The sequence below is a fragment of the Oryzias latipes genome, chromosome 13, assembly GCF_002234675.1.
Source record: "Oryzias latipes chromosome 13, ASM223467v1".
Lineage (NCBI taxonomy): Eukaryota > Metazoa > Chordata > Actinopteri > Beloniformes > Adrianichthyidae > Oryzias > Oryzias latipes.
Genome location: NC_019871.2, coordinates 32,683,677 through 32,708,093, shown reverse-complemented (window position 1 = coordinate 32,708,093; position 24,417 = coordinate 32,683,677). Strand labels below are relative to the sequence as shown.

Sequence of the window (24,417 nt, the reverse complement as noted above, 5' to 3'; positions counted from 1 at the left end):
TGGTTGTAGTTGTTGGAGCTTATTGCTGCGCTCCTCACCGGTAAATTTGTCATAGATTTTATGATTTGTTACATAATGATGATTTATATTGATTTCTTTAAGCGATGCATTTACCTGCTTGTAAATCAGACACAACACTTTATTCATGAGGTACGACACAGTAAGCATTTGACCACCTAGCTAGAAAACGCCTTTTCTCCTCTCCAACACAACCTTTTCCTCAAAGGAACCTGATCTGGATCTCTTTTATTGAGGGCCACAAAAATTCTTCCCGCGGGTCGCCATCGGCCCCCAGGCCACACTTTGAGAACCTCTGGTGTAAACCATTGACGGTGTATAAGAACTGGACTGAGTGACCCCTCCCCCCTGGGAGCACAGATCAATCCTCAAATAAAGCAGGTGGCCTCGCGGTGAACGTTTGAAGCATTTAACAGATTCTCCTGAATCCACCTTCAATGGTGGGGGCGTGGTTTTCTAACATGCTCATTCCTGATTGGAGAGTGGTTGCATTAGAAATGTAGACTTGTGTTTGTCCACACTGGAGGGCGGCGTTCTTCCTGGGCTGCATTTGAAGGCTGCTGGCGTCACGGCGCCACCACAAGTGCTGTCCAAACTCAACGACTCCTTCAAAAGCGGCCAACGAATACGGCCTTCTTTTCCCCGATTTTAAGGATTGGTCTGGTGTATCCGTCTATGCTGTCCATATCCCAAGATGCATTGCGGCCGAACCCGGAGATTTTCTGACAGTGATGGCGGACTGTAAAGCGAGACCTGGAGTTGGAAATACTGACACAGTTTTATATTTACACCTCCAAGATGAAAAGTTGGATCAAATAAGCTAGGAACACTTTGAGCTCCATTCCTGATTCACTACTGCTCTCTGTTCGGGACTCACGGTTGCTAGGCGACAGGACATTCACCGATGTAACGGCTGGAGTTATCTAAAGGCTAGACTTGTCCAAATTCACAGCTGCTACCATCCGACCTACCCGCTCAACGAAGGACCCGACCAACGTCGCCCGGGAAGGCGGCGGCCTCCAACGGCCTCAGATCGACATTTCAATCAAGGAATACTGAGGACATCTGGTTCCAACATGGCGACAGACGTACTTAACATGGTTGGAACCAAAAGCAAGGCGGTTTGTACGGGTGACGTCACACACAGTCCGTCCAGTTCTGTTATACAGTCAATGGTGAAAACAGACAGCTCTCAGTTATGGGCGATGGGAGGTGGGCGCGGGCTTGCTCCGCATCAATGGTCCCTCCCACAACTCAACTTTTCAATGAACTCCTGCCGCTCTGCAGAAACTATGTCCTAGAGAACGACACAGGTTTTGGGATTTTGGCTAAAAAACAGCAGCATCATCATTAAAAGACCACTGAGAACACTTTGAAAACAGATCCAAAGATGGTCAGAGGGGGTATCAAGGAAGAGTTTACTGGGAATAACAGAACACAGAACTTTGCTTTCATGGTGAAAGTGCTCTCTATCTCCACAGAGACCTGAAAACAACAGAATACCGGCTGTCGGCCTGGAGCGCTGTTCTTCCTCTGCCCTCTTCTTCTCCCGTTCCCCCTCTCTCCTCTCTGTCCAGTGGGCTCATGGTTCCAGACAGGTCGCTGATGTCCAGAACCTTCTGTGACAGCTTTTAGTCACAACATTTCAACCGGTTTAAAATTTACACTGTCAAAGAGTTGAATGTATGGCTCAGTAGTACAGTCCAGGTGTGAGTAATCAGATTACCTTGATATCCAATGAGGAATGAGCCTCCTCAATGATTTTACTGGCCTCAGACTCCTGCATTGACACACATGTGAATTCACTCAGTGCTAAGAAGGTTTTCTAACATAAAAACGATGAAACGTGGGAAACGAGAGAGAGCTACACAGTCTCAGAAGCTGAGTGCATTCATAAACACAACCAAGACCATGCAGTGTGTGGACTGCACAAGCACAAAACCAAGCCTTCTGCAGCGCCAGTGCAAGCTCTGGAAGGGGGGCACGAGGGGGGATGTTGCTGCTCAGTCTGCTCAAACTCCAACCTCCACTCTAAAAAAATCATCAGGAAATGGTCCCATCCAGTCCTCAGAGGCTCAGATTGTTCCTCTTCATTCCAATTCCCTCCACACTAAGTTTGCTTGCTGCTGGCAGCCCCTAAAAAGCTGGAGTTGGACTCTGGCAGCTGCATGCAGCTCATGAGCATCAAGCGGGAAGACAAACACAGAGACACTGAGCCCTACCTCCACCGGAAGCGAGGACCTCCGTGTCTCCACGTCACCACGGCTCTTTTGGTTCAAGCTTTTCTGCCCTAGACCAGCCGGTGGAGGGGGGGGAGGCCCTGCACTAAAAAGCTCAACAGCTTCCTCCTCGCTCTCTGAGGCTCCTTTGGGATGGCGTTCCCCTAATTCCTCTTCTATTTCCACATCCTCCTGTAGGGTTTCTTCTCCTCCACATCGTCCCTGAAAAACCTCATCCCGCCCAACCTCCTCCTGCTCTCTGCTGTTAACCATCACTACCTCCTCTTTCTCACTGGAAGTCCTCCTCCTGGTCTCACTCCTCTCACTTCCTATTTCTTTATGGCTTTGCAGGAATTTCTCCACCAGCTCCTCGCTGCTTCCCACAGATTTGTCCTCTTCCTTGGTAACCTTCTCCCTGGCCTTCTGGCCTCTGGGTTCACTGCTAACACTCTTCTCTCCTTCATCACTCCCCCGTCTGCTGCCCCTGCCATTAGCTTTTTCTCTCCTCTCCCATCTTCGTCCATCACTTTCCTCATCTTTGTCAATACAGCAGGCGTCTTCAATCTCACTGCTCTTTCCTTCCTCCTGGCCTTTACTTCCACTCTGATCTCTTTCTTTCTCCTCCTCTTCCCCGGAGGCAGCCTTCTCGTCTGTCTCCCCTCTGCCCTCTCGCTCTTTCGGATCCTTCCTTTCCCCCTCTCCTTCTTTTTCCTCATCTCCCTGTCTCAATGCTCCCTCCTGGTCCTGCTCCGCCTCACTGGACTCCTCTGCTGCCTCCTCTTCCGACTGCTCAGCAACACGTTTGGCCCCCCGTTCACTGTCCCGCCCTTTTTTGGAGTCCTTGACGAAAGAAAGTTATGGAAAAGAAGGAGTCCGTCCATCCAGAACAGGCACAGAGGAAGGCGTGCAGAGACAAAAAAAAGGGATGAAGAGGGTCATGAAAAAAAAGACTATGACCATGAACAGCAAGGGGGGGGGGGGGGGGGGGTCCTAGCAGGCTATAACTAACAGATCATGCACCTGAAATAAAAATATAAGGTTAGTGCGAATGCATAACAAAATGAATAAGTGGTAGCGCAGTTATTGGTGCTTCTTCTGTCCTTTTCCAGCCAAACTCCGGCAGAGGTGTTCAGTGAGGGCTGCTGCTCTCAATTCAGGAAAGAAAGGAGAAACTAAAAGAAGAAAAACGAGGTCAGGGACAAACGAGCCGGGGCGCGTGGTTGGGACGGCGACGACACATGCAAGAAGGCGTGAGGGACCGGAGAACAGCGGGACAAAGAGGAAGACGTGAGCCCATTGGAGCCGTCCCAGCAGCACAGAGGAGGAGACGGTTGAAGAGCACAGACAGAGAAGAAGCACCAACACGAGGTTTAGAGAGCACAGCTACACCAGACTATGACCAACAGCAGAGTTCTGAGCTTCTCCTGTCCTCAGACACGGCTGTGTTTGCGCACATACCTGACGGACGTCGAAACATGTCATGTATGTGCACAAACACAGCCGTGTCTGAGGACAGGAGAAGCTCAGAAATCCAGACACTATGAACGTTATGGAACTATGATGTACATCAACCATGGCAGAGACACAGAATCCTCCTTTAACCACGTTTTCTGATCAGGACCCAGATAAGAGACACAATGTTGTTCAGCAAATCACTGTGATTGCAGGAGGTTTTGATCAGAAAAAGTAACTGAGAAGAATGTTTGGATTAAAATGAAACATTTGGAGCCAAGAGCACCACTTTAACTTTATCAGAAAGTTACATAATAAGCACAAAGCGCTGTTCATAACCAGAAATGGCTCTATTGCAAGTTTGCAACCATTAAAGCCCCACTCTGGTTGTGGCATTTTTCTGATGATGGAGGACACATATGAAGAACCTTAAGCTCAAAATTGCATTTTTGAGTGTTGTTTGTTCAAATCAATGTGAATCAGGAGCAGATGAAATGATGCTGTTTGTAAAAGCCTGTAGCTGGGAGGTAGAAGCTACACTCAGAGGGTCACCGTCTCCCAGCTCCGCCCCTTTCTGATCCTCCACCTGCAGACACACAGATCTGTTTTCCTGCTCTGAGCTGGAATCTGGACCACAACTGGACGGCTGGATAGATCTGATGATGCTCGTTGTGAGGGGCTGAAAGCCAGTGGGATTCTGTAAACAGATGGGTGACTGGAAGTGGGGGCGGGCCTGCTCCGCACCAATGGTCCCGCCCACAACTCAGAGGGGAATTTTGAAATCCTGCCGCTTTGCAGAAACTAAGTTCTAGAAAACAACTCAGGTTTTTTGTATTCTGGCATAAATAAACGACCAATGGGAACACTTTAAAAATAGATCAAAGGATGGTCAGAGTCTGGCGTTGAATGAATTGGCGTTTCGTTTTCGAGGGCCCATCCAGAGGCAAGTGGACTCATTTGTGTGTGTTCATTGGGGGATTTACCTGCTGGGAGGGCAGTTCAGGGCTGTGGTCTCCAGACTGGACCAGGTCCTGCAGCTCTGGCTCCGTCCTCTCTTCAGCTGGAGCCGCAGCGCTGCCTTCACTGTCCTGACAACAACAAAAAACAAACCAAAACATGCTAATGGAGGCCCAAAGCTTTCTTTATCAGTATCAGGAAACACAATAAAGAAAACTAAAGCTGTAAAAAGTAAAACGGTCTACCTCGTACTGCAGACCTCCTCCGAGAGAAGCCAGGTCCAGATGGAGGTTCTTTAGTGGATTGTCTGATTCACACTGACTCAGCTGTGACAAAGACGGAACAAAGATGGAGTCCAGGTTTGTAAGGAACTTTGATTTTTAATAGCAAAAAACGGAACGCACCTCTTTTTGTGAGAGCTTGTCTTTGTCGTCGTCTTCATCATCTAAACCAGAAAAAGCAGGAGACAACCTCTCCTCCTGTCTGCTGCCTAACATGCTGGACAAGCCAAAGCTTTGAGGCCCCTGGAACAAAGGAACATGAGAACAGAGCACACAGCTTGTAAAGAGAAGGAAAACTCAGGAGACTAATATTCCGTCCATTTCCTTACCCGGACGGCGGTCTTGAGGGGTTCCAGCCCCCCAGAGCTGCCGAGGGACCCTTGGAGTGAAGCGGCAGATCCAAAGGGGCGGCTTACGCCAGGGCCTTCCAGACCTCTCAGGGGGGCCAAGCCCACGAGTGGGGGTACTAGTGGTCCCAAAGATGAGCTCAGGCTCTACATGGTACAGAAAATGAAATAAGCCCCAAAACAAAAACTAGAATTCAAGTTCAGGAAGCCTGTTTTTAATGAGAAACTGTCATTTGGATAAGTGATGATCACCAACCCCCAAAGTTTTCAGTGGTGCGTTCTTCTTCTTTTCCTTTTTCTCCTTCTTCTCTTTCTTCTTCTTTTTCTCCTTCTTGGTACCCAGACCCTCGGCGGCGGCCGTGAGCGGGCCCCGCCCACGCTCCTGGATCACCAGCTGGCGGTAGTGTTCATCGCAGGGATGGTCCCACGTGGACTGACCCGTGGAGAAGTTGAAATAGTAGATGTCCCCCGTGACATCCTGGCTTTAGAGGAGGAGGGAAGATGGAAAGTGGGGGTCACTTCAGCATCACAGGAGAGACCAGAAAGAAGGGACAGTCCATAACTTCAAATCCAAATCAATGTAATCGTGTTTCTCTTTGTATTTCAAGAATTCAAGAATTCAATTCAAGAATTCAAGAAGAACTTTATTAATCCCCGAAGGGAAATTTAGTTGCAGTAGCAGCACTAAGGAAAAAGGGGGGGGGGGGGGTAAAGACAAACACAGACACAGAAAATACAGAGAGTAGAACAGGACAAAAATTGAGTAAAATACAATTTGAAAAGTGTAGTCTGTGACTAGAATTTTCATGTACATCCGAGTCTGCCAGATGAGTTGTGGAGTCTAATGGCTGATGGCAGGAATGACTTCCTGTATCGTTCTCTGGCACAGCGAGGGTGTATGATCCTGCCACTGAAACTGCTTCTCAGGTTGTCCACCTCCCTGAAGAGGGGATGGGAGGGATTGTCCATGATGGTCCCCAGTTTAGCCAGTAGTCTGTCCCCAACCACCTCTTCCAGCTTGGCAGGCTTGAGGCCAATGACAGACCCTGCTTTCCTAATGAGTTTGTTCAGTCTGTTGGCGTCCTTTGCTTTGATGCCAGCACCCCAGCACACTGCAGCAAAGAAGATGGTGCTTGCCATGACAGACTTGTAGAACATGTAGAGCATCCTGCTGCAAACATTGAAGGACCTGAGTCTCCTCAGGAAGTAAAGTCTGCTCGTGCCCTTCTTGTAGACGGCCTCAGTGTTTGTGGACCAGTCCAGTTTATCGTCTAGATGTACTCCCAGGAACTTGTAGGACGAGACAACTTCCACATCCGTCCCACCGATACAGACTGGGGGGGGGCGAAGACTTTCTCCTGCTAAAATCTATCACCATCTCTTTAGTCTTGGCCACATTTAGCTGCAGGTAATTTTCCCCAGACCACCTGACGAAGCGCTCCACGAGGCTCCTGTACTCCTCCTCCCGTCCATCTTTCACACACCCGACTACAGCTGTGTCATCAGAGTACTTCTGGAGGTGGCAGAGCTCAGAGTGGTACTGGAAGTCAGCTGTGTATGTGGTGAATAGGAAGGGGGACAGCACGGTTCCCTGAGGGGCTCCAGTGTTGCTTGTCAGGGTGTCAGACACACAGCTCTGCAGTCTCACAAACTGAGGTCGGCCTGTCAGGTAGTCCTCAATCCATGAGACCAGGGGGGGAACCACCTGCATCTTCTCTAACTTCTCCCTCATCAGTCTCGGCTGGATGGTATTGAAGGCTGAAGAAAAGTCAAAGAACATGATCCTCACTGTGGTGTTAGGCTTTTCCAGGGAGGAGTATGCTCTCTGCAGCAGGTATAGCAGTGCATCCTCCACTCCCGCCTTGGGTTGGTATGCAAACTGCAGTGGGTCTTGGAGAGGGCTCACCAGGGGTCTGAGATGTGACAGCACCAGCCGCTCCATGACCTTCATAACATGGGAGGTCAGTGCTATAGGCCTGTAGTCACTAGGCGACTCTGGATGGTTTTTCTTTGGCACAGGGAGGAGGCAGGAAGTCTTCCACAGCACTGGGATCCTCTGAAGGTTAAGGCTCAGGTTGTACAGATGCTGAAGTACACCACATAGCTGGCTGGAACAGTTTTTGAGTACCCGGGGACTGATGCCATCAGGTTCAGCAGCCTTACGCTGGTTGAGCCTCTCCAGCTCCCTCCTCACCTGAGTGGATGTGATGAGAAGGCCATTTTGGGAGGAGGGGGTGGTGGAGCCTGTTTTTGGGTCTGTGAAGGATGTCAGCTGTGGGGAGGGGGGTGGGGATTTCAGAGGTGCTAATGATGATGATGGCCCTGGAAGATGAGTGGAAGGTGTCCAGTGGTCGTTCAGAGGATAAATGGGTGGATTAATGAGGGAGGGGGAGCTGGTGTCAGACCTGTTTAAAAACTGGTTTGAATGCCGTGCAGGGCAGCTGGGGGAGGGAGGTGGGGGAAGCTGATGTGTTAATGGCCCTGGAAGGTGGGAGGAAGACCGTTGATCACTCAGAAGAGGAGTAAGGGGACAGCTGGGGGAGGGGGAGCTGGAATCAAACCTATTGAAGAAATTGTTCAGCTCGTTGGCTCGATCCACATTTCCTTCGGCTGCAGGTTTTCCCTTCCTCTGAAGGCCGGTGATTGCTCTCATCCCACTCCACACATCCCTGGTCTGGTTTCTCTGTAGTCTCTCCTCCAGCTTCCTTCCGTAGGCGTCTTTACACTCCTTCAGGCTGCGTTTCAGCTCCTTCTGAACTCTAGTGAGCTCCACGCGGTCCCCAGCCATGAAGGCCCTTTTGTTTTCATTTAGAAGGGCCTTCAGTTCACGTGTAACCCAGGGTTTGTTGTTCGGGTAACATCGCACCCTCTTGGACGGGATGGAGTTTTCCGTACAGAATTTGATGTAGTCCGAGACACAGTCTGTTAGTCCATCCAGATCGTCACCATGACTTTCATACAGAACAGACCAGTCTGTGGTTTCCAGGGCATCCTGCAGGCTTTCCGTGGCACCGTCAGACCACTTTGTAATATTCCTCACAGTGACTTGTTTCTGTTTGACCACCGGTATGTATGATGGGGAGAGCAGGACCAGGTTGTGGTCAGACTTGCCCAGTGGGGGAAGTGCAGTGGATGTGTATGCGTTGGTGACATTAGCATACAGTAAGTCCAAAGTCTTTTTGTCCCTTGTTGTGCACTGGATGTATTGATGGAATGTGGGAAGAGTGGAGGAGAGGCAGGCATGGTTAAAATCCCCTGTGATGAAGAAGAAGGCACCAGGGTGTTTAGTATGCAGGTTGGCAGTGACTGAGTGGATGACGTCACAGGCCGCGTCTGCTTTGCCGGTCGGAGGAATATAGACGTTGATGGCGATCACGTTTGTAAATTCCCTTGGCAAGTAGTATGGGCGAAGTCCGATGGCAAGGAGCTCCACATCGGGATTGCACACACGTTCCTTGACGTGGATGTGCTCCGGTTTGCACCACCTTTTGTTTACGAGTAAAGCAACCCCCCCTCCTTTCTTCTTGCCGCTCGCGGTGGTGTCTCGGTCCGCTCGCACTGTATGAAAGCCCGTGATCGTCACGTTTGCGTCCGGTGTCAGTTCGTGAAGCCACGTTTCAGTGAAACACATGACACTGGCCTCTCGATACTCCCGCTGGGTCCGTACGAGAGCCCCCAGTTCATCCATCTTATTAGTATTTGCTTGCTTTCCAGGTACATTGCAGCTATCTTCCATAAAGGTTTTGCTTTTTTCCACAAGCCAACCTTCACGAGATCCAAAGACAACAATGCAGTGATGCAGGTAGCATGCTGGCATCTGACAGGCTGCAACAACACAAATGCACACAACTGCTGCTCTGCAGCCTCCTTCCTCACTCACCAAGGTTTCCACTCCGGAGGTAAAGGAGCCTTGATGCCCTCCTTGGCCAGCCACAGCAGCTCTGGCTCCTTGTCAGGGTCGATGCCGATCTCTCTGGCGTACTCTTGAATCTCTGATGGCATGAGGAGAAGATGTGGGGAAAGAACAGAGGGGAGCAGACAATTATGAGAATTCTGGTCTTCAATTCTGCTCCTTTCCAATCATGAAAATGTTCAATAATGTACAACAAACATGTAAACATATTTGAAAATCAATAATTTTCATGAAAGGAACAACTAAATAGATGAACATAGAAAAAACAAATGAAAAACCTTAGGCCCTGTTTATCTCTCAGTTCTAACTCAAAGAGTTAAACGGAGAATGAAGCACTAAAAATTAATCTTAAGAAATGATTCTATAGCCATGCATTAGTGTGTACCATAATGACTGTTGTAGTTTCAGGTGTCACTGAACATACCTTTATCGGAGGGAATAAAGCTTTCATCGTATTCCTCTTCCAGGATCAGCTGGTCTCCTATGACAGCCGTCATGGTTACTGTACAGACAAATTGGGTGGATCCTAAACAAACATGGACTGCTCATTATAACAACACAAAAAGAAACGAGGATTCTGCTTGGTTTGCTGTGACACTTTTAGGTCCCGTCTTCCTTGAAAAGCAGATCTTATCTCAATGGGACCTCCTGGTAAAATAAAGGTTAAATAAAAAAAGACATAAACATGGATAGGATGTTTGTTACCAGATTTAAAATTATCATGCAATTATGGGATGAGCAGTAGAGCTCAGTAAAGTTTAGTGTTTATTGAGTTAAATGATAAAAGTTTAACAGGAAATATTGGATAGTTAACAATTTATTCATCCAATGACGTCATAAAATAAAAACCCGAGTAAACGTAGACGGACTCTTCAGGGCCTCCTTTTGCTAATCACGCACTGCTGTGGGACTGATCCTATTCAACCAGCCTCTTCATCAATGTAACGCTACAGCAGAGCGCATGCGCACAGGTCTGAATCAGGGGCTTGATTTGGCGCATGCTCAGAGGAGCTGCTGATCGCGCGACTGATTGGCGGCACCCGTGTAATCCAGCGGTCTAAGGTAAAAGTCAACAACTGTTTGGAAGAGAAAAAAATGAAATAAATAAATAAGATTAAAAAAAGATCGAACACATTTTGTTAAACACGGCCCACATTCTCCGTCCTGCTGCTCGTCCCACGCATGCGTGTACTTCACAATTCATCTGATCAACAGGCTTCAGAGAAGTCTTGTTCCGGGAAAGAAGTAACCTACTAGTTTAGGTTATGTGCTACGATTCTATTATAATCCCATACAGCCAGATTGTCTTTCATCTAATGAGATTAGGAAATGATCTAAAGTCGTTGGACAAAGCAAACAACTCAGAAAAAACACTCCTGTCGGACAAACTGCATGTTTTAATTCAAACTGGTGTGAAACTGTTTTTGCACGATGTAGCTATGCGGTTTGTGGAGAGGGAGGATAACAAAAGATGACAGATTACACGCCAGAATCCCATCTTGACGACAGATTTATGGTCAAACCTGAGGTTAGCATGCCGTTAGCTTAGCAGGCTAAACACCCGAAGACGAGCTAATTCGTGAACCGATTTACCTCCCGAACTGTAACCAGTTTCTCATTGGCCCCTTCGGAAGTGGCGACTAGGCTTCAACGCCTCAATCATTGCTCGGATACACCAGAATAAGACGCAGAAGTGGACGGAAACATCGTCTCTAAGGACGCTCCTGTCGTTTCCCCGTGACAAGAAAGGACAGCTCTGAGTGGCTGGAACGTGAGGCGTTTAGGAACAGTCGGAAGTTTGTACTTTAACATCTAAACCCACTTCTACCCGGGTTTCCCTGCACGGTTCTACTTCAGAGCCACAAAAAACAAAAAAGCTCCAAGTTGAGTTTCGTATATGATTAAAAACATGTAAAACTAAATATTTTTACCTTGCCATTTTATTTGTTTTACATAAAGCTTGTTTCTGAAGTACTAAATAAACTGGATTTGAAGCCATCAGTACCACAGGAGGTTCAACAGCTTCATGTCAAATATGACCTTTTTAACAATCAATGTATTTTGGGATATTAAAATGACTGTAATCAAAATTGTTATCTTAAAGTTAACAATTTAACTCTTGAACATATGTTTAACTCTTACACATTTAAACTCATCACAGACATGTTTGATCTTTTTTTTTTTTTTTTTTTTGCTGTAGCCTACAAACATTTAACCATTTTAACAGAAATGTCACAGTAACCGTCAGGTGTGATGTGCTATAAAAGGGTTTCAGCTGAAATGAAAGGAAAGGCGTAGAAAACTGAGAGCAGCCATGTTTTTCAGCCTAGAGACACTGAAGAAAAGACTGGAGGCAGAGCTGGAGGTAGCAGAGATGAAGATGCTGAGGTTCTCTTTGGGAGAGACCAGGTGGATCAGGAATGAGGACCACACGTTAGAGGTTTTGGAGATGACAGACTGAGACGGTTCTGACATGTCCAGAGGAGAGACAGTGAATCTATTGGTGGAAGGATGCTGAGTCTGGAGCTGCCATGTAAGAAGAAGACCAAAGAGGAGGTTTCTGGATGCAGGGAAGGAAGACATGAAGGTAGCTGCTGTTAGAGGAGAGCATGCAGAAGACAGGGTTAGATGGAGGAAGCTGAATGGCTGTGATGACCCCTGAAGGGAAAGGCCGAAAGCAAAAGAAGAAGATCAGACAAACAAAAGTATAAAAGTATTACAGGAATTGCATTCAGTTATTTAAATTCATATTTTTCTGAAATATATCAACTTGATTCTGCGATAATAAGCCTTTGTCAAAAAGGAAAATCAGTTGTGGTGTACCATAGGGCTCTCTGCTGGGTGAAATCATCTTTTACATCAATTCTTTTACCATTAGCTATCTTTATATGCAGCACAGCATACATTCCCCTTATGCTCATGAAAGGGTTAGGGCTACTGCAATTTTCTAAATAATGTCAAGTTTATCTCACTAGTTTTATCACGCATGGGACAGTTTTTTGTGTCCCATGTGTGACAACTTTATTATGAAAAAACTCCAAGTTTGCTTTCTTTTAATTTCTTTATTTCTTATTTTATTGCAGAAATCACCTTTGCAACAACTCTTGTTTTTGAATTTGCAGGAGGCCTCTGTATTTTAAGATTTCTTTACTTTTTTGGTTTTTCTATACACAAACCTTATAAAAGATTCATAAAAATAACTATGAATATCTCAAATTTTAAGAAAATTCCAGGATGCGGTTCCTAGAGCTGAAACACATGAAACCTAACAGCTGACAGTAAAGTTTTATGTTTTTAAATAGTTTTATTCTAACAACTAACGTTGATTTTTTTCACTCTTTTTTGTCATAAATCTTTCAGGGACAAGCAGTTCTGATCCACAGTGTCACTTTCTTTCCCTTTTTTCCCCCAAAGATCAACAGTTTCCTAAATGTTCCACAGCAACAACAATGTAAAAGCAGCCTCAACAACCCTGACAAGTGAAACAGCATTTCTGAATCTGGAAAGGAAAAAGGGTTTCAATGATTTAGTTTTAATTTTGTTCTTCCTGGAGAAGTGTGTTTAGGGGCCCCTCCTCTTTGCTCACACTTGCATCAGTTCCTGTTGCCAAATGGTAAATTTGTTCAGGTTTAAAGATTGTGGATTTCTTCATAATGTATGTAACTCCAATTTTCCAGTAAATGGTCTCTGTAACTCTAGCTTTTTCCGACTTTAACCACAAGAGGGGGCAGAAGAGGACTCCTAAAATTATGAACCCAATGACAAGCAGGGTTTTTTTTCAGCTTTTTTACAAATGTCACATGGAGGCTGCTGGAAAAGTGATGTGACCTTTGAACCTCACCCAGTGCCTGATCAATTCCTCGTTATCTGGTCCCAGTTGGAGTTAGTGAGATAAAACTTGACATTAATGGATGATCACAATATGAAACCACTTTGCCTTGCAGCTGTTGCCTGTTTGCATAACTTTATTATTTAGTGACGTATAGATTTAGCTTGATTACCAATAACCTGAAGTAGCAGTTTAATGCAAGACATTATAAACCAAGACTTTTCGTCTTTTGCAAAGGTTCTTTAGTTCATAGAGGCGTGCAGACATCTGAGCACAGATCTCTTAAGTCATAAGAATCAGGTTGAGATGTGGACTTTGAGTCCAATTCCTGACTCTTTTCAGCAGAGGACTAGCTGCTGTGCTCAGGATCATTGTCCTGTTATATCATCACCCGACAGCGGGACGGAAGAGTTCATGGTCAACCTGTTGATTTGGCGCCAAGATGATTCTGAAGCCCAAAATTATCTTTGATCTTTCTGTGCTTCAATGGATAAATCTGAAGTGCTAAACCTTCAACGTTTTATTGGATCTCTGCTGAAACATCATGGGGTGATGTTTCACTTTGACCTCTTCACCTTCAGGTCCTTTGTCCTCCCTATACTCAATTTCTAAAGCTAAATGTTAAACAAATGGAAGAAAAGACGTAGCAGACTGTGAGGAAAGAAAGAAAAACAAACACAAACTCAAATATCAATTTCCAACAGGAAAAATTTAAGCGACACAACAGTTTTTCAAGACAAAAACATAGTTTAAATTCAGAAAAAATCAGTGACTGCATACTTTGACTCTTTACACATTACCACAGCGTTTGCTCCTGTTTCTGCCCAACTAATATTGATTATTGTTCATGTAGAGATTTAATCGTTTAAAGTCTGGTAATTGTCATTACTAGTTTCATGGCAAAATAAAAGCAGGTTCACCTTCTTATTTACATGAATGCAATTTCCAAATGACATTACAGATTTTGGAAACTTGTCCTCATCTATTTACATGAATGAGTGATTTTATTGTGGGTGGTTTGCCTCCCTATCAGGGTGAATGGCCTCTGCTTCTTGGGAAATGTTTCCAAATTACAAACAGGCCTTGAAACCTCCACGATCAACGCCTACGCGCTGGACGACAAAACACACAACACTAGTGTAACACAGCATTGGGCAAGGACCTCGCTGAATGTCATCTCACGATTATCAAAAATATCTGTGTTCATGTCTCGTTTTTGTGCGGGCCTGGATCCAGGTAAGGGCAAGGAGGGGCAATGCCCCCCCAAACGTGATGCCATGCAAACGATCCAAATGTCAAAAATATTTAAAGAAGACCAGAGCGCCCTCTTCTCTCTGGCTCTCACTCAAAGTAGCTGCTGGTGCTGATTGGTGGATGCAAGCGAGGGCGTGGCCTTTCGCTTCACTCCCGCTCCTCACTCAGTCCCTCGCAGTCCCAGCAGAACTCAGCCGCCGTTCTGAGTTTTCGTCTGCTGTTCGTTGCTGAAATGATTTGATCACTTGTTATTTCAACTCATTCTTTTCCTCTATCTATCGCTTTCTTTGTTCTGGTTTGGCCTAAACTGACAAAAGAGTTTACTATGTGCAGGTTTCTGGTTGCTAAAGCTATTGCTAGCAGTAGCAGCAAAGCTGCCGGTGTTGGGGCAGCAGCGACGGCAGCAGAGACAGACTCGTCGGGCGGTGAATCCCCATGCTCAGCCCAGTACACCTAGCTTGTCTAGTGTCCCAAGCACAGCCGGTCCCAGTGGCTTCCAGCCCTGCGGTGGCCGCTGCAGATGATGCAGATTTAGGCATGAACACTTTAGCACCGTCACAGCCCACAGCTCTGCTTTTCCCCATAAGAACGAACGCTCATTCAGCCCAGGCTGGTATCGCGGAAGACCATGGCTGGAATAATCAGCAAAGCATTATGCATCAGTCTATGATGGAGCTTCTGTCATGTGACCAGGTGCCTTGTGGAGAATCAGGAGGCTGTTATGAGTATCCTGTCAGAGGTCACAGAGGTCACAGAGGACAGAGCTTCTGCTGGAGACATCTGCACAGAGGCATCAGGGATACTGATGATGGATGATTACTGATGATGTTAAGGAGGCATCATTTCTTTAAACAGGAACGTTTCTTCTAAAAGTTCTGGGTTCCTTGAGGTCTGCGAATGCCCTGCTGCAGGCTCATTCTGTTGACCTGTGCTGTGCTTCAGAAATAGTCCGTGCATCTCTGCAGGCTCTAGAGCAGATGAGGGATGAAGAGAGTGAGACATTAGCCAGCATGTCTGCACCAGCTGCTAAAAGAAAGAGAACAATGAGCTCAGTGCTCACTGTTATGTCCACTGTGGGCCGTGCAGAAGACTCCTCCTGAAGAGAGCTCTTCTCAGCATTTTGGACAAAGCCATTAGAGAGATGGAGACAATGTTCTCCTAAAGCAATATTGACCTCATAAGAGCAGTTCATTGTCTTCATCCTCAATCTCCCTCTTTTCTGGATGTTGTCCTCTGCAGAGAATGACAGGAAGTGACGGTGACAAACTTTCCAACAAGATTCGTGTCACAAAAATAATGATGGAGTTCGAAAAGACTGATGCTGACAGCAATGTGGATTTGTAGACCTCGCCACTTTATGCAAATATCTACATGGGTGTGAGAATGCCTTTCCTCAGCTCCACCGTATGTACCGTATTTTCACGACCATTATGGTCGTATATATGGGTTATAGGGTGCCTTCTCAGTTATAGATAATTTTTGGTATTTGACACCTACAGTGGAGGACAAAATTGTTGGTACCCCTCAGTTAAAGAAAGAAAGTCCACAATGCTCACTGAAATGACTTGAAAAGTTCAAAAGCAACAATAAATTAAAATTTATTGAAAATTAAATAATCAAAATCAGCCATTACTTTAGAGTTGTTCATTAACAGAATTATTTAAAAAAACAAACTAATGAAATAGGCCTGGACAACAATGATTGACGGCTGTCTTCTCCAAATGGCATGTTTCAGCTCCTTCCACTGATGTTCAATGGGATTCAGATCTGGGCTCATAGAAGGCCTCTTCAGAATAGTCCAACGCTTTTCTCTCAGCCATTCTTGGGGTTTTCTGGCTGAGTGTTTTGGATGGTTGTCCTGTTGGAAGACCCATGACCTGAGACTGAGACCAAGCTTTCTGACACTAGGCAGCACATTTCTACCCAGAATGCCTTGATCATCTGGAGATTTCATTTGACCTTCACAACTTCCAGACACCCTGTGGCAGATGCAGCAAAGCAGCCCCAAAACAGAACTGAGCCTCCTCCATGTTTCACAGTAGGTACAGTGTTCTTTTGGTTGAATGCTTCATTTTTGAGTCTACCAACATAGAGTTGATGTGCCTTACCAAAAAGCTCCAGTTTTGTCTCCTCTGTCCAAAGGACATTTTCCCAGAAGCTTTGTGGCTTGTCAACATGCATTTTTGCAAATTCCAGTCTGGCTTTTTGATGATTTCCTTTCAACAGTGGTGTCCTCCTTGGTCGTCTCCCATGAAGTCCACTCTGGCTCAAACAACCATGAATAGTGCGATCTGACACTGATGTACCTTGATCTAGGAGTTCACCTTTAATGTCTTTGGAGGTTGTTCTGGGCTCTTTGGATACAGTTCCAACTATCCGTCTCCTCCATTTGTCATCAGTTTTCCTTTTCCATTGTCCAGGGAGGTTGGCTACTGTCCCGTGGGTCTTAAACCTCTGAATAATATGTGCCACTTTGGTCACAGGAACGTCAAGCTGCTTAGAGATGGTTTTATAGCCTTTACCTTTACCATGTTTGTCTATCATTTTGTTTCTAATGTCCTGGGACAATTCTCTCCTTGGCTTTCTGTTGTCCATCTTCAGTGTGGTTCACACCTTTTCACCAAACAGCAACGTGACTATTTGTCTCCCTTTAAATAGGCAGACTGACTGATTATGGGTTTGAAAACAGCTGTGATGTCAATGAAAGGACATACCTGAGTTCATCATGACCCCCTGGACAATTAGTTCTCAGTCTTTTATGGAGGTCCCATCATTTTTGTCCAGCCCTATTTCATTAGTTTTTTTTTTTTTAAATAATTCTGTTTATCAACAACTCTAAAGTAATGGCTGATTTTGATTATTTAATTTTCAATAAATTTTAATTTGTTGTTAGTTTTGAACGTTTCAAGTCATTTCAGTGAGCATTGTAGACTTTCTTTAAGTGAGGGCTACCAACAATTTTGTCCTCCACTGTACAAAAGGCACAGTGGGTTTTAGGGCGCAGCCACGTTAACACATAGCGAGGAAAACATACCTGCTAGTGTGTGCTTATAAAAGGCAGCGGGATAAAAACTAAGTTGGATCATCTGCATCGTGTCAAAGCTCTTTCTCTACTTTCTCTCCAGTACCCCCCTCTGCTGAACCGTGCTGCATGAAAGAAAACAAAATGTAGTTATTTTAGCTCATGAGAAGGTTATAGCAAGAAAACTGGATATGGACTCGATTGTTAGGACTTTTGCACACAAAAACTAAAGCTGTAATGACTGATAGAAGCCATGCTGTGTGTTCAGAACTAAATAAACTAAAGGGACAAAAAAAATAAGAAAAAAAAACCTCAAAAGAATAAATAGCTAAACAGACAAACTTTCAAATAAGTAAATTAAAAAGTGACAAAATACATAAAAATAGATGAAATAGACAAAAAAATAAATAAACCAAAGATAAACATAAAAATATAAAATAAATAAATAAAAGTGACATAAAGTATGTAATAAATAAATAAATAAACAAATGAATAAATAAGATCTTACTAAATAAAAGACAGAACAGAGATGGATAAACAGACACACTGGCTTAAAATAAATAAATAAATAAATAAATAAGTCACTCCCTGGCTCCCTCTGTCCCTACCTCCCTCACACACTCCCTCACCCCCTCCCTCACTTACTACCTCACTTACTCCCTCACCCCCTCCCTCACTTACTACCTCACTCACTCATCCACTCACTCACTCAATAAAAAAAGTTTCTGAGACAGTTCTTGTGTTCTACGTAAAAAAGAACGTGCGTTCTAATGGACCAGATCCATCCAGGTTAGACTTTGATCAATCAGGGACTCAGATTTTGTAGCAATGTACTGATGACACCCCATTTAATTATTTGAAGCGCCAACCGTTTGAAAATTGGTCATGGAGGAAAAACTAATAAATGCGATTTGTTACCAGCTGGAATTCTTTGACACCAAGTCTTTCATATATCAGATTGGAGCTGTGAAAGAAAAAGCCTGGAACTAGATTCACCAGATTTGCACCGCTTTGACATTTCACACCAAGACTCTTTCAACTCTGAGTACATGCACTCTTACGGCTAAAGGCGCGTTAAAAAACACGCTTTTAGCGTGCTCCTGAATGTGCGTCACATACCAGGAACACAGCATTACACTGCATTCCAAATGATCATGAAAAGAAAATACTGTTATGTATGGAGGTTTGTTCAATAACATTTAATATAAACTCTAATGATTAGTGACTTGAAAATTATGCTGACTGTCATTTGCAGTGAGGATTTAGAAAAATCATTGAAAAATGAGAATGTTGGAACCAGCTGTATAGCCACACAATGTTCTAACTGATCCCACAGTGAACATCATTTTTGGGTTTTGGCCCCAATAAGTGAAAAAAGACTGTACACAGTACGCCACTGTGTGTAACACACAAATGAGGTGTGTCTGTCACCACAGTACAATTACCTCCCTATCTCAAAAACCTGTCAAGTGAAACAGACACTGTGTTTACTACATCCCTAACTTATTGGGTGGGAGCAGTGTATGTGTTCACTTTTATAAATTGCAAGAACTAGTCCACTGTTTAGATTTAAGACAATTGCTGAAACAAAATAAACAAATAAAATAAAAAAGAGGAGAGAATGCACACAATCACCGGTCGTGCCCTGATTGCTCTTTGATTACGTGAGCATTTGCATGTGCATGTGAAGGATTGGGATTATGTAAAACATAGTCTTATATGTTGTTTTAGCTGTGCTCTCTTCAGATGATCTGAGTTCAGGGTGGATTTTCTTCCATTGCTGTCAAGCCGCATGGCCCTCAGGGCGGTGCAACCCACAGTGACTCTCCGCCTGCAGGGCTTCACCCCAAAATGTTTCCAGTCAAGCAGAAATGACCTCTGCAGGTGTTGCGTTGCAAAACCACATCGCCACAGTGGTTGGGATTGGGGTGAAGTGGTCCAAAGTGGAGCGTGTGGACCCGAGAGAAATGAGCATGATGGACACAAAGCAGCTCGCAGCTGAGAAAACCTCCCCTGCTAGTGTGAGAGCAGCGCTCCATCATGAGGGCAGCTGGAACAGTGACACGACCTTTGAACCTCAGCCTGATTAAGAGGTAGATTGTTGATTAAATAGTTATCAGCTCCAGGCTGTTACTTGACATGTACAGAAACTGTGGTTCTAAATCACTAAATAAAATGTGTTTTACTTTACCTTTTGGTATCTGATGACTGTTTGTAAAAGGATTGGATCCTTCTGACTTGATCAAGGCCTGAATGTATGCCTCTTTAACCATTTCAGCGTCTTCATCAAACCTTCATCAGTCATGTCCCCCTTTCAGCCCTTATCGTTTGTTTGTTTGTTTGTTTGTTTAAAATCATCATTTTTTCCTTGCTTCTGCAAGACAGAACATTTGCAGCAGTTTTTTAACCAAGAGCAGCCACGGTGACAGCAGTAATCTGTGGACACGATGCCGTGTGGCTGCTGTATCAATGCACCGCCAGACAGGCCGTCCCAAAGGTCGCCGTCCCAGATAAGAATCTTTCCTCTGACAACGTCTGTTTCGTTCTTGGTCAGCAGCTCTGAGCGGTTCTCTGTCAAACAGCCTTATCTCTTCCGTCGGGGCAAAAGCCACGTCCAACGATGCAATATGCTAAAATTCAATCTATCTTTAACTATTGTCGATGGCTGGATTGAGAATCTGGGATTGAGGATTATTCACTGGATCAGTTACGTTTTCATTTCAGTCCCAAACCACAGATTGGAAACTTTTAAACTGGTTGCTTTACCAGCAGACAGCTGTTCGATTAAATGAATGTTTTAGGGAAGCTGCTCATTGGCCTTTTTTTTTGTTGGGGGTGGAGGTAGGTGGAGGGGGAGTACTTACAATTTTCTTATATACTAATGAAAATATTTATGCACAAGGAAAAACTCTCCAGACTGAAAGAAAAAAAGTCCTCTCACTTGAAAGACGGCACCTTCTGCAGACGTTTCTTGATGTTTCCAATGATTTGACTCAACCAGCAATCCCTTTTTTACATTTGTATCATTTGCTTCCTTTGAGCTAGTGTGAATGTGACAGACTCAGGTCACTTGAATGGATACATTATAGGGAGCTAGTGTGTAGCTTTTAGATGAGTATGAATAAACTAACAACATACGAAGCTTTAAAAGTTTATGTACAATAAATTTGGGAAATCTGTGCATGCAATATTTCACCTCTGGATGCCACTTTAGCTCCAAAGCTACATTAATTTAGCTTCTACTTGACAGCAAAAACATAAGTTATCATTTTTTCATAGCTGGAAATAAATGTAGGGGTTAACAACAGTCTTTTTTATTTCGTAAAATTCAAAGAAAATCCTAGATGAATTCAAATGTCTAAACCTCATTCAAGTCAAACACCAAATGCTTTAAGGATTAACTGTAGTTTGTGTCTCATTTGTATTACGTCTGGTTTTTCTGAAGCAGTGAGTTCAAATCCACATTTTCCTCTTCAATAATGGTGTTTGAAAGAGTCATTTTGATTAAAAAAAACCTGATTAACTTGATGACCTACATGTATTGCATTGCATAATGTACGCAGTGGACATGTTGCAACTGAGCGTAGTAGGAGCTTCCAGTGCTAACCTGTGTAGTCAAGAGTTAATCGCATAGAACCGGTCATATTTGTTTTATTTTTCTGTTCACTCGATTGACAGTTTAAAGTGAGCATTAAATAGTGCATAATATGTGACTTTTGACGTGAGCCTAGATTTAATGCTGATAAAAAAGTTGTTTTTTTTCTGATGGAGATTTCTTTATTGCTGGTCTTCAAATATAAAATTCTCACCAATGTTGGTTAAAATGTAATTATTTCTGTTCTATGTTTACAAATGGAAACAAGAATCCCATTCTGTTTTTAAAAACGTCATCTGCAGGATGAGTCTTCATGATCATGTGTTGCACTAACATTGTTAATTGAGGAGTTTTATGGATTTTTTAAGCTGCCCTTTTTTTCCTTTAACATTTTCAGTTTGATTTATGTTGTCCTGATGCTCACTTTTCATTCAAGTTCTATAAATTACCTCAGAATAACATAGCCACACAAATTCTGCTGCCTGGCTTCCAGTTAGGAATTACTTGGCTAAAACAAGCTTCAACAATGAAGAACATTGAGAACCACTGAACTCGTTTAATGTGCAACACAGACAGTCAAAGGTAAGAGTGGAGATCGGATCTGTGATCAGTGCAGGTCTTCTAATCACATGAAGCCGTGGCGCCAAAGTCCAGCAGTGATTGGGCAACAGACAACAGGACAGCACACACCAGCCTTTGACCTATCAGTCATGGAAAAAGCACACACATCTGTGATTAATTCATGTATCCACCAACAAGACCTGTTTGACACTTTGTAAAAGGCTGCGTTCCATTGCACAACGTTGCCCATGAGAGCGTGTGGGCGAGTGTTTGTCCTCCACCATGAGGTGACTTTCTGTTTAGTGCTAACGCGTTCAGATAGCTGATTGCATCAGGTTGTTCTGTTTGCTGCCGGCTTGTTTGTCTCTACAGATCTTTGGAAGGGTGACAGCAGCACAAAAAAAGAGAAAAAAAAGGAAAACGTGGCTCTTTTGTAAACAAAAAAATTGACAAAATACTTCAACTGAGGCAAAAACAACCTTTTCTGGACTAAAACATATTGCATTTCCATTGTTTTTTTGTATCATAAGGAAACCCATTGTTTTAAACATGAACACATTGTCTGTCCATCACTTCAGCTCTCAAACACAACTTTTCTCATTTTCATCACCATGCAAGTCTTCATTTTCCTGCTGGCTCCATGACCGATGAGAATCATCTCCATTGAAACCAAGAAGACAAAAGAGTCGCTCAGGCCTTTTCAAGCCTTCTCAGCAGAGGACTGAATGCAAAACACTGTCAATGTTTGACCCTGGTAATGTACAGAGTATGCTGCACATCTGCGGATAAGTGCTTTGACGTGTTTGATGACTGATCTCCTCAGCAGGCGACCATTGAACCCCCCCCCCCCCCCCGATGTCCCCGCTGAGGGAGACGGCTGGAGGGGTGAGGTCCAGCTCCACATGGACATGCAGCCCTCGCAGCTCCGCTCCTCCTACCCTTCTGCACATGGACTCAAGCCTCCACCGGCCCTATAAAAAGTCTGCCCCTGCTGGGGTTGCTCAGTCTCACCACCAACTCCACCAGGTAAGACAAGCTGCTTCAAACTGCACCTTCCAGGCTGGGAGAACAATTTCAACTACAGGAGTCAATGTTCAGGTTGCCAGAGTTGCAAAGTAATGCTTGAATAGTTGAGATTTATTTTATTTTGAAAGAAAAAGACACTTTATGGTAACATTTAGATTAAAAGAAACGTCTGAGATTTATTAGAACTCAGGGAAATTACAGCCAAAGGCAACATTACAGTTGTCGTTTACATTTTAAAATGTTTCTGCCTCAAAGACTTGCTGTATCTTCATGAATTTCTGGTGCTGCACAGCGCTTTAAAGCCTGAAACAGGATTGGGAACCATTGCCGATCCTTTTTCGCTAATCTGTTTCCACTAACCCTGCCCCATTCCAGATTCTTCCAGTAAAAATGTATATATTATGAGCAAACTTTTTTCAGTACTTTAGCATGGAAAATGTTAACTTTTCAGACTCTTCATTTCAGCTGTTTGGGGACATTTGAGCTTTAATTTAAAAAAAAAAACATTTTCTTTTTTACTTTTTAACATGTTTTTGAGCTGAAAATGTTACATGGCTAACACGTTTTTGTTTTTGCGTCCTTCCAGACCACCACCATGAAATTCTTGGCCCTTGCTCTTTTGCTGGTCGTCGGTGAGTTGTGTTTATTCAAAATGCAATGAGGAAGGGGGAAAAAGAGGAATTCGGCATTTTGACCCTTTTAAATTTCCTTCCAGGCTCCCAGGCCGCTTCCCTGCAGGCTGATGCCCCCTCTCAGCTGGCCCAGATCCGGTCCGCTGCAGATGTCTACATGACTCAGGTGAAGCAGGGTTTGATCAAAGCCCTGGATCAGCTGGATGACACTCCATACCAGGAGCTCAAGTAAGCCTAACTCCACGTTTCCACTCCAACCCACTCACTGGAGCTGGACATAGGTGGTCAGTTGATTGAACTTGTATGTGATAACTTAGCTGAAGTGGATGTGCTTCCTCCCATTGTTTGACCTCCTCCAGGACCACTCTGACTCAGCGTGTGGAGGACCTGCACACCAACATCAAGGCCCTGCAGGCCCAGGTCTCCCCCATGACTGACAGCGTTGTCACCACCATTTCTGATGCCACCGCCGAATTCCGTAACTCCATCTCACAAGACATCGAGGCCCTGAGAGCTGATCTTGCACCCAAACGTGAGAAGCTGAGAGAGGTCCTTGAAAAGCACATGGAGGAGTACCGAGTCCAGTTGGAGCCCATCGTCAAAGAGTACCAAGCCAGGCACACCGCCGAAATGGAAGCTCTGAGAGTCAAGATGGAGCCCGTGGTGGCAGAGCTGCGTCAGAAGATGGCCGCCAATGTGGAGGAGACCAAGGCCGCCCTGATGCCCATTGTGGAGTCTGTGCGCGCTAAGCTTGTTGAGCGTCTGGAGCAGCTGAGGCAGTTGGCTGTTCCATATGTTGAGGAATACAAAGAGCAGATGAAGAACTTTTACAGCCAGGCACAGTCCATCACAGCTGAAGATATTGAAAACTTGAAGGCAAAGATCACACCTCTTTCTGAGGAAATCAAGCTAAAGTTTGGAGAGATCTTTGGGGCCATCTCAGCAACCTTCAACAAGAACAAGAACTAGATCCTCCCTGTTCCTTAGACTAACCCTGCCTTACTGCCTGTCCTTGACACAGTCCACCTTAATTTCCATTCTTTCTTCGCTCACAAGCAGGCCCAAAGTAAGCTCGTGCCTCCCTGACGACCACACGGCAGGACTTTCCCTCTTGCACACAATAACATACTTCAAAGGCACGAGCCCAAGCAAGCGCACGCACAGAGATGCGCACGTGTCCCGCATTCACATGCTTCGTTCCTCACAACTGCTAACATTTTGTGCTTGAATTGTGTGTGAATTACTGCAGGCATTGACATCTCTGTGTAATGATGAACACAGCTCAATAAACATCTGTATGTTTATACTCTA

At 44.6% G+C, this 24,417-nt stretch overlaps 2 protein-coding genes and 1 long non-coding RNA gene across 10 annotated transcripts in view; 1 reads left to right on the top strand and 2 right to left on the bottom strand.

The window, feature by feature from the left end:
* The window catches only part of cep164 (centrosomal protein 164), a 21,373-nt gene extending 10,419 nt beyond the window's left edge, over positions 1-10,954 (bottom strand). The window contains exons 1-11 of one of the 5 annotated variants that reach the window (XM_020708554.2): positions 10,781-10,954; positions 9,612-9,689; positions 9,155-9,266; positions 5,531-5,756; positions 5,257-5,421; positions 5,051-5,170; positions 4,892-4,972; positions 4,673-4,777; positions 2,241-3,077; positions 1,745-1,798; positions 1,504-1,649 (exon numbers count right to left, since the gene is read on the bottom strand). In XM_020708554.2, the coding sequence (XP_020564213.1) occupies positions 1,504-1,649; positions 1,745-1,798; positions 2,241-3,077; positions 4,673-4,777; positions 4,892-4,972; positions 5,051-5,170; positions 5,257-5,421; positions 5,531-5,756; positions 9,155-9,266; positions 9,612-9,684 (1,919 nt within the window). In that variant the 5' untranslated portion in view covers positions 9,685-9,689; positions 10,781-10,954. The remainder of the gene's footprint in view (positions 1-1,503; positions 1,650-1,744; positions 1,799-2,240; positions 3,078-4,672; positions 4,778-4,891; positions 4,973-5,050; positions 5,171-5,256; positions 5,422-5,530; positions 5,757-9,154; positions 9,267-9,611; positions 9,690-10,780) is intronic. The other 4 variants (XM_020708551.2, XM_020708553.2, XM_020708555.2 and 1 more) reach the window with 4 other exon arrangements.
* LOC101169721 (apolipoprotein A-I) lies at positions 10,158-24,417 on the top strand. Of its 4 annotated transcripts, none has more exons than XM_023961455.1 (6): positions 10,158-10,249; positions 22,067-22,202; positions 22,272-22,546; positions 23,061-23,106; positions 23,190-23,334; positions 23,466-24,417. In XM_023961455.1, the coding sequence occupies exons 3-6, from the start codon at positions 22,304-22,306 to the stop codon at positions 24,073-24,075; spliced, it is 1,044 nt and encodes a 347-aa protein (XP_023817223.1). In that variant the 5' UTR covers positions 10,158-10,249; positions 22,067-22,202; positions 22,272-22,303; the 3' UTR covers positions 24,076-24,417. The 4 variants fall into 4 exon arrangements, with proteins under 4 accessions (XP_023817223.1, XP_023817224.1, XP_023817222.1 ...); XM_023961456.1 differs by having other exon boundaries at positions 10,193-10,249; positions 22,275-22,474; XM_023961454.1 differs by having other exon boundaries at positions 10,197-10,249; positions 22,275-22,546.
* Positions 21,429-22,181, bottom strand: LOC111948422. Its single transcript, XR_002874426.1, has 2 exons — positions 22,059-22,181; positions 21,429-21,588 (listed from the first exon to the last, which is right to left on the bottom strand). It is a non-coding gene; the product is annotated as an uncharacterized LOC111948422 (long non-coding RNA).

Bases quoted from the DNA above. Each gene is read 5' to 3' on its own strand.
- LOC101169721 (XM_023961455.1), top strand. From the start codon at position 22,304: ATGTCCCCGCTGAGGGAGACGGCTGGAGGGGTGAGGTCCAGCTCCACA. The intron at 22,547-23,060 runs GTTGCCAGAGTT...GCGTCCTTCCAG, and splicing joins CTACAGGAGTCAATGTTCAG to ACCACCACCATGAAATTCTT. The intron at 23,107-23,189 runs GTGAGTTGTGTT...ATTTCCTTCCAG, and splicing joins TGCTCTTTTGCTGGTCGTCG to GCTCCCAGGCCGCTTCCCTG.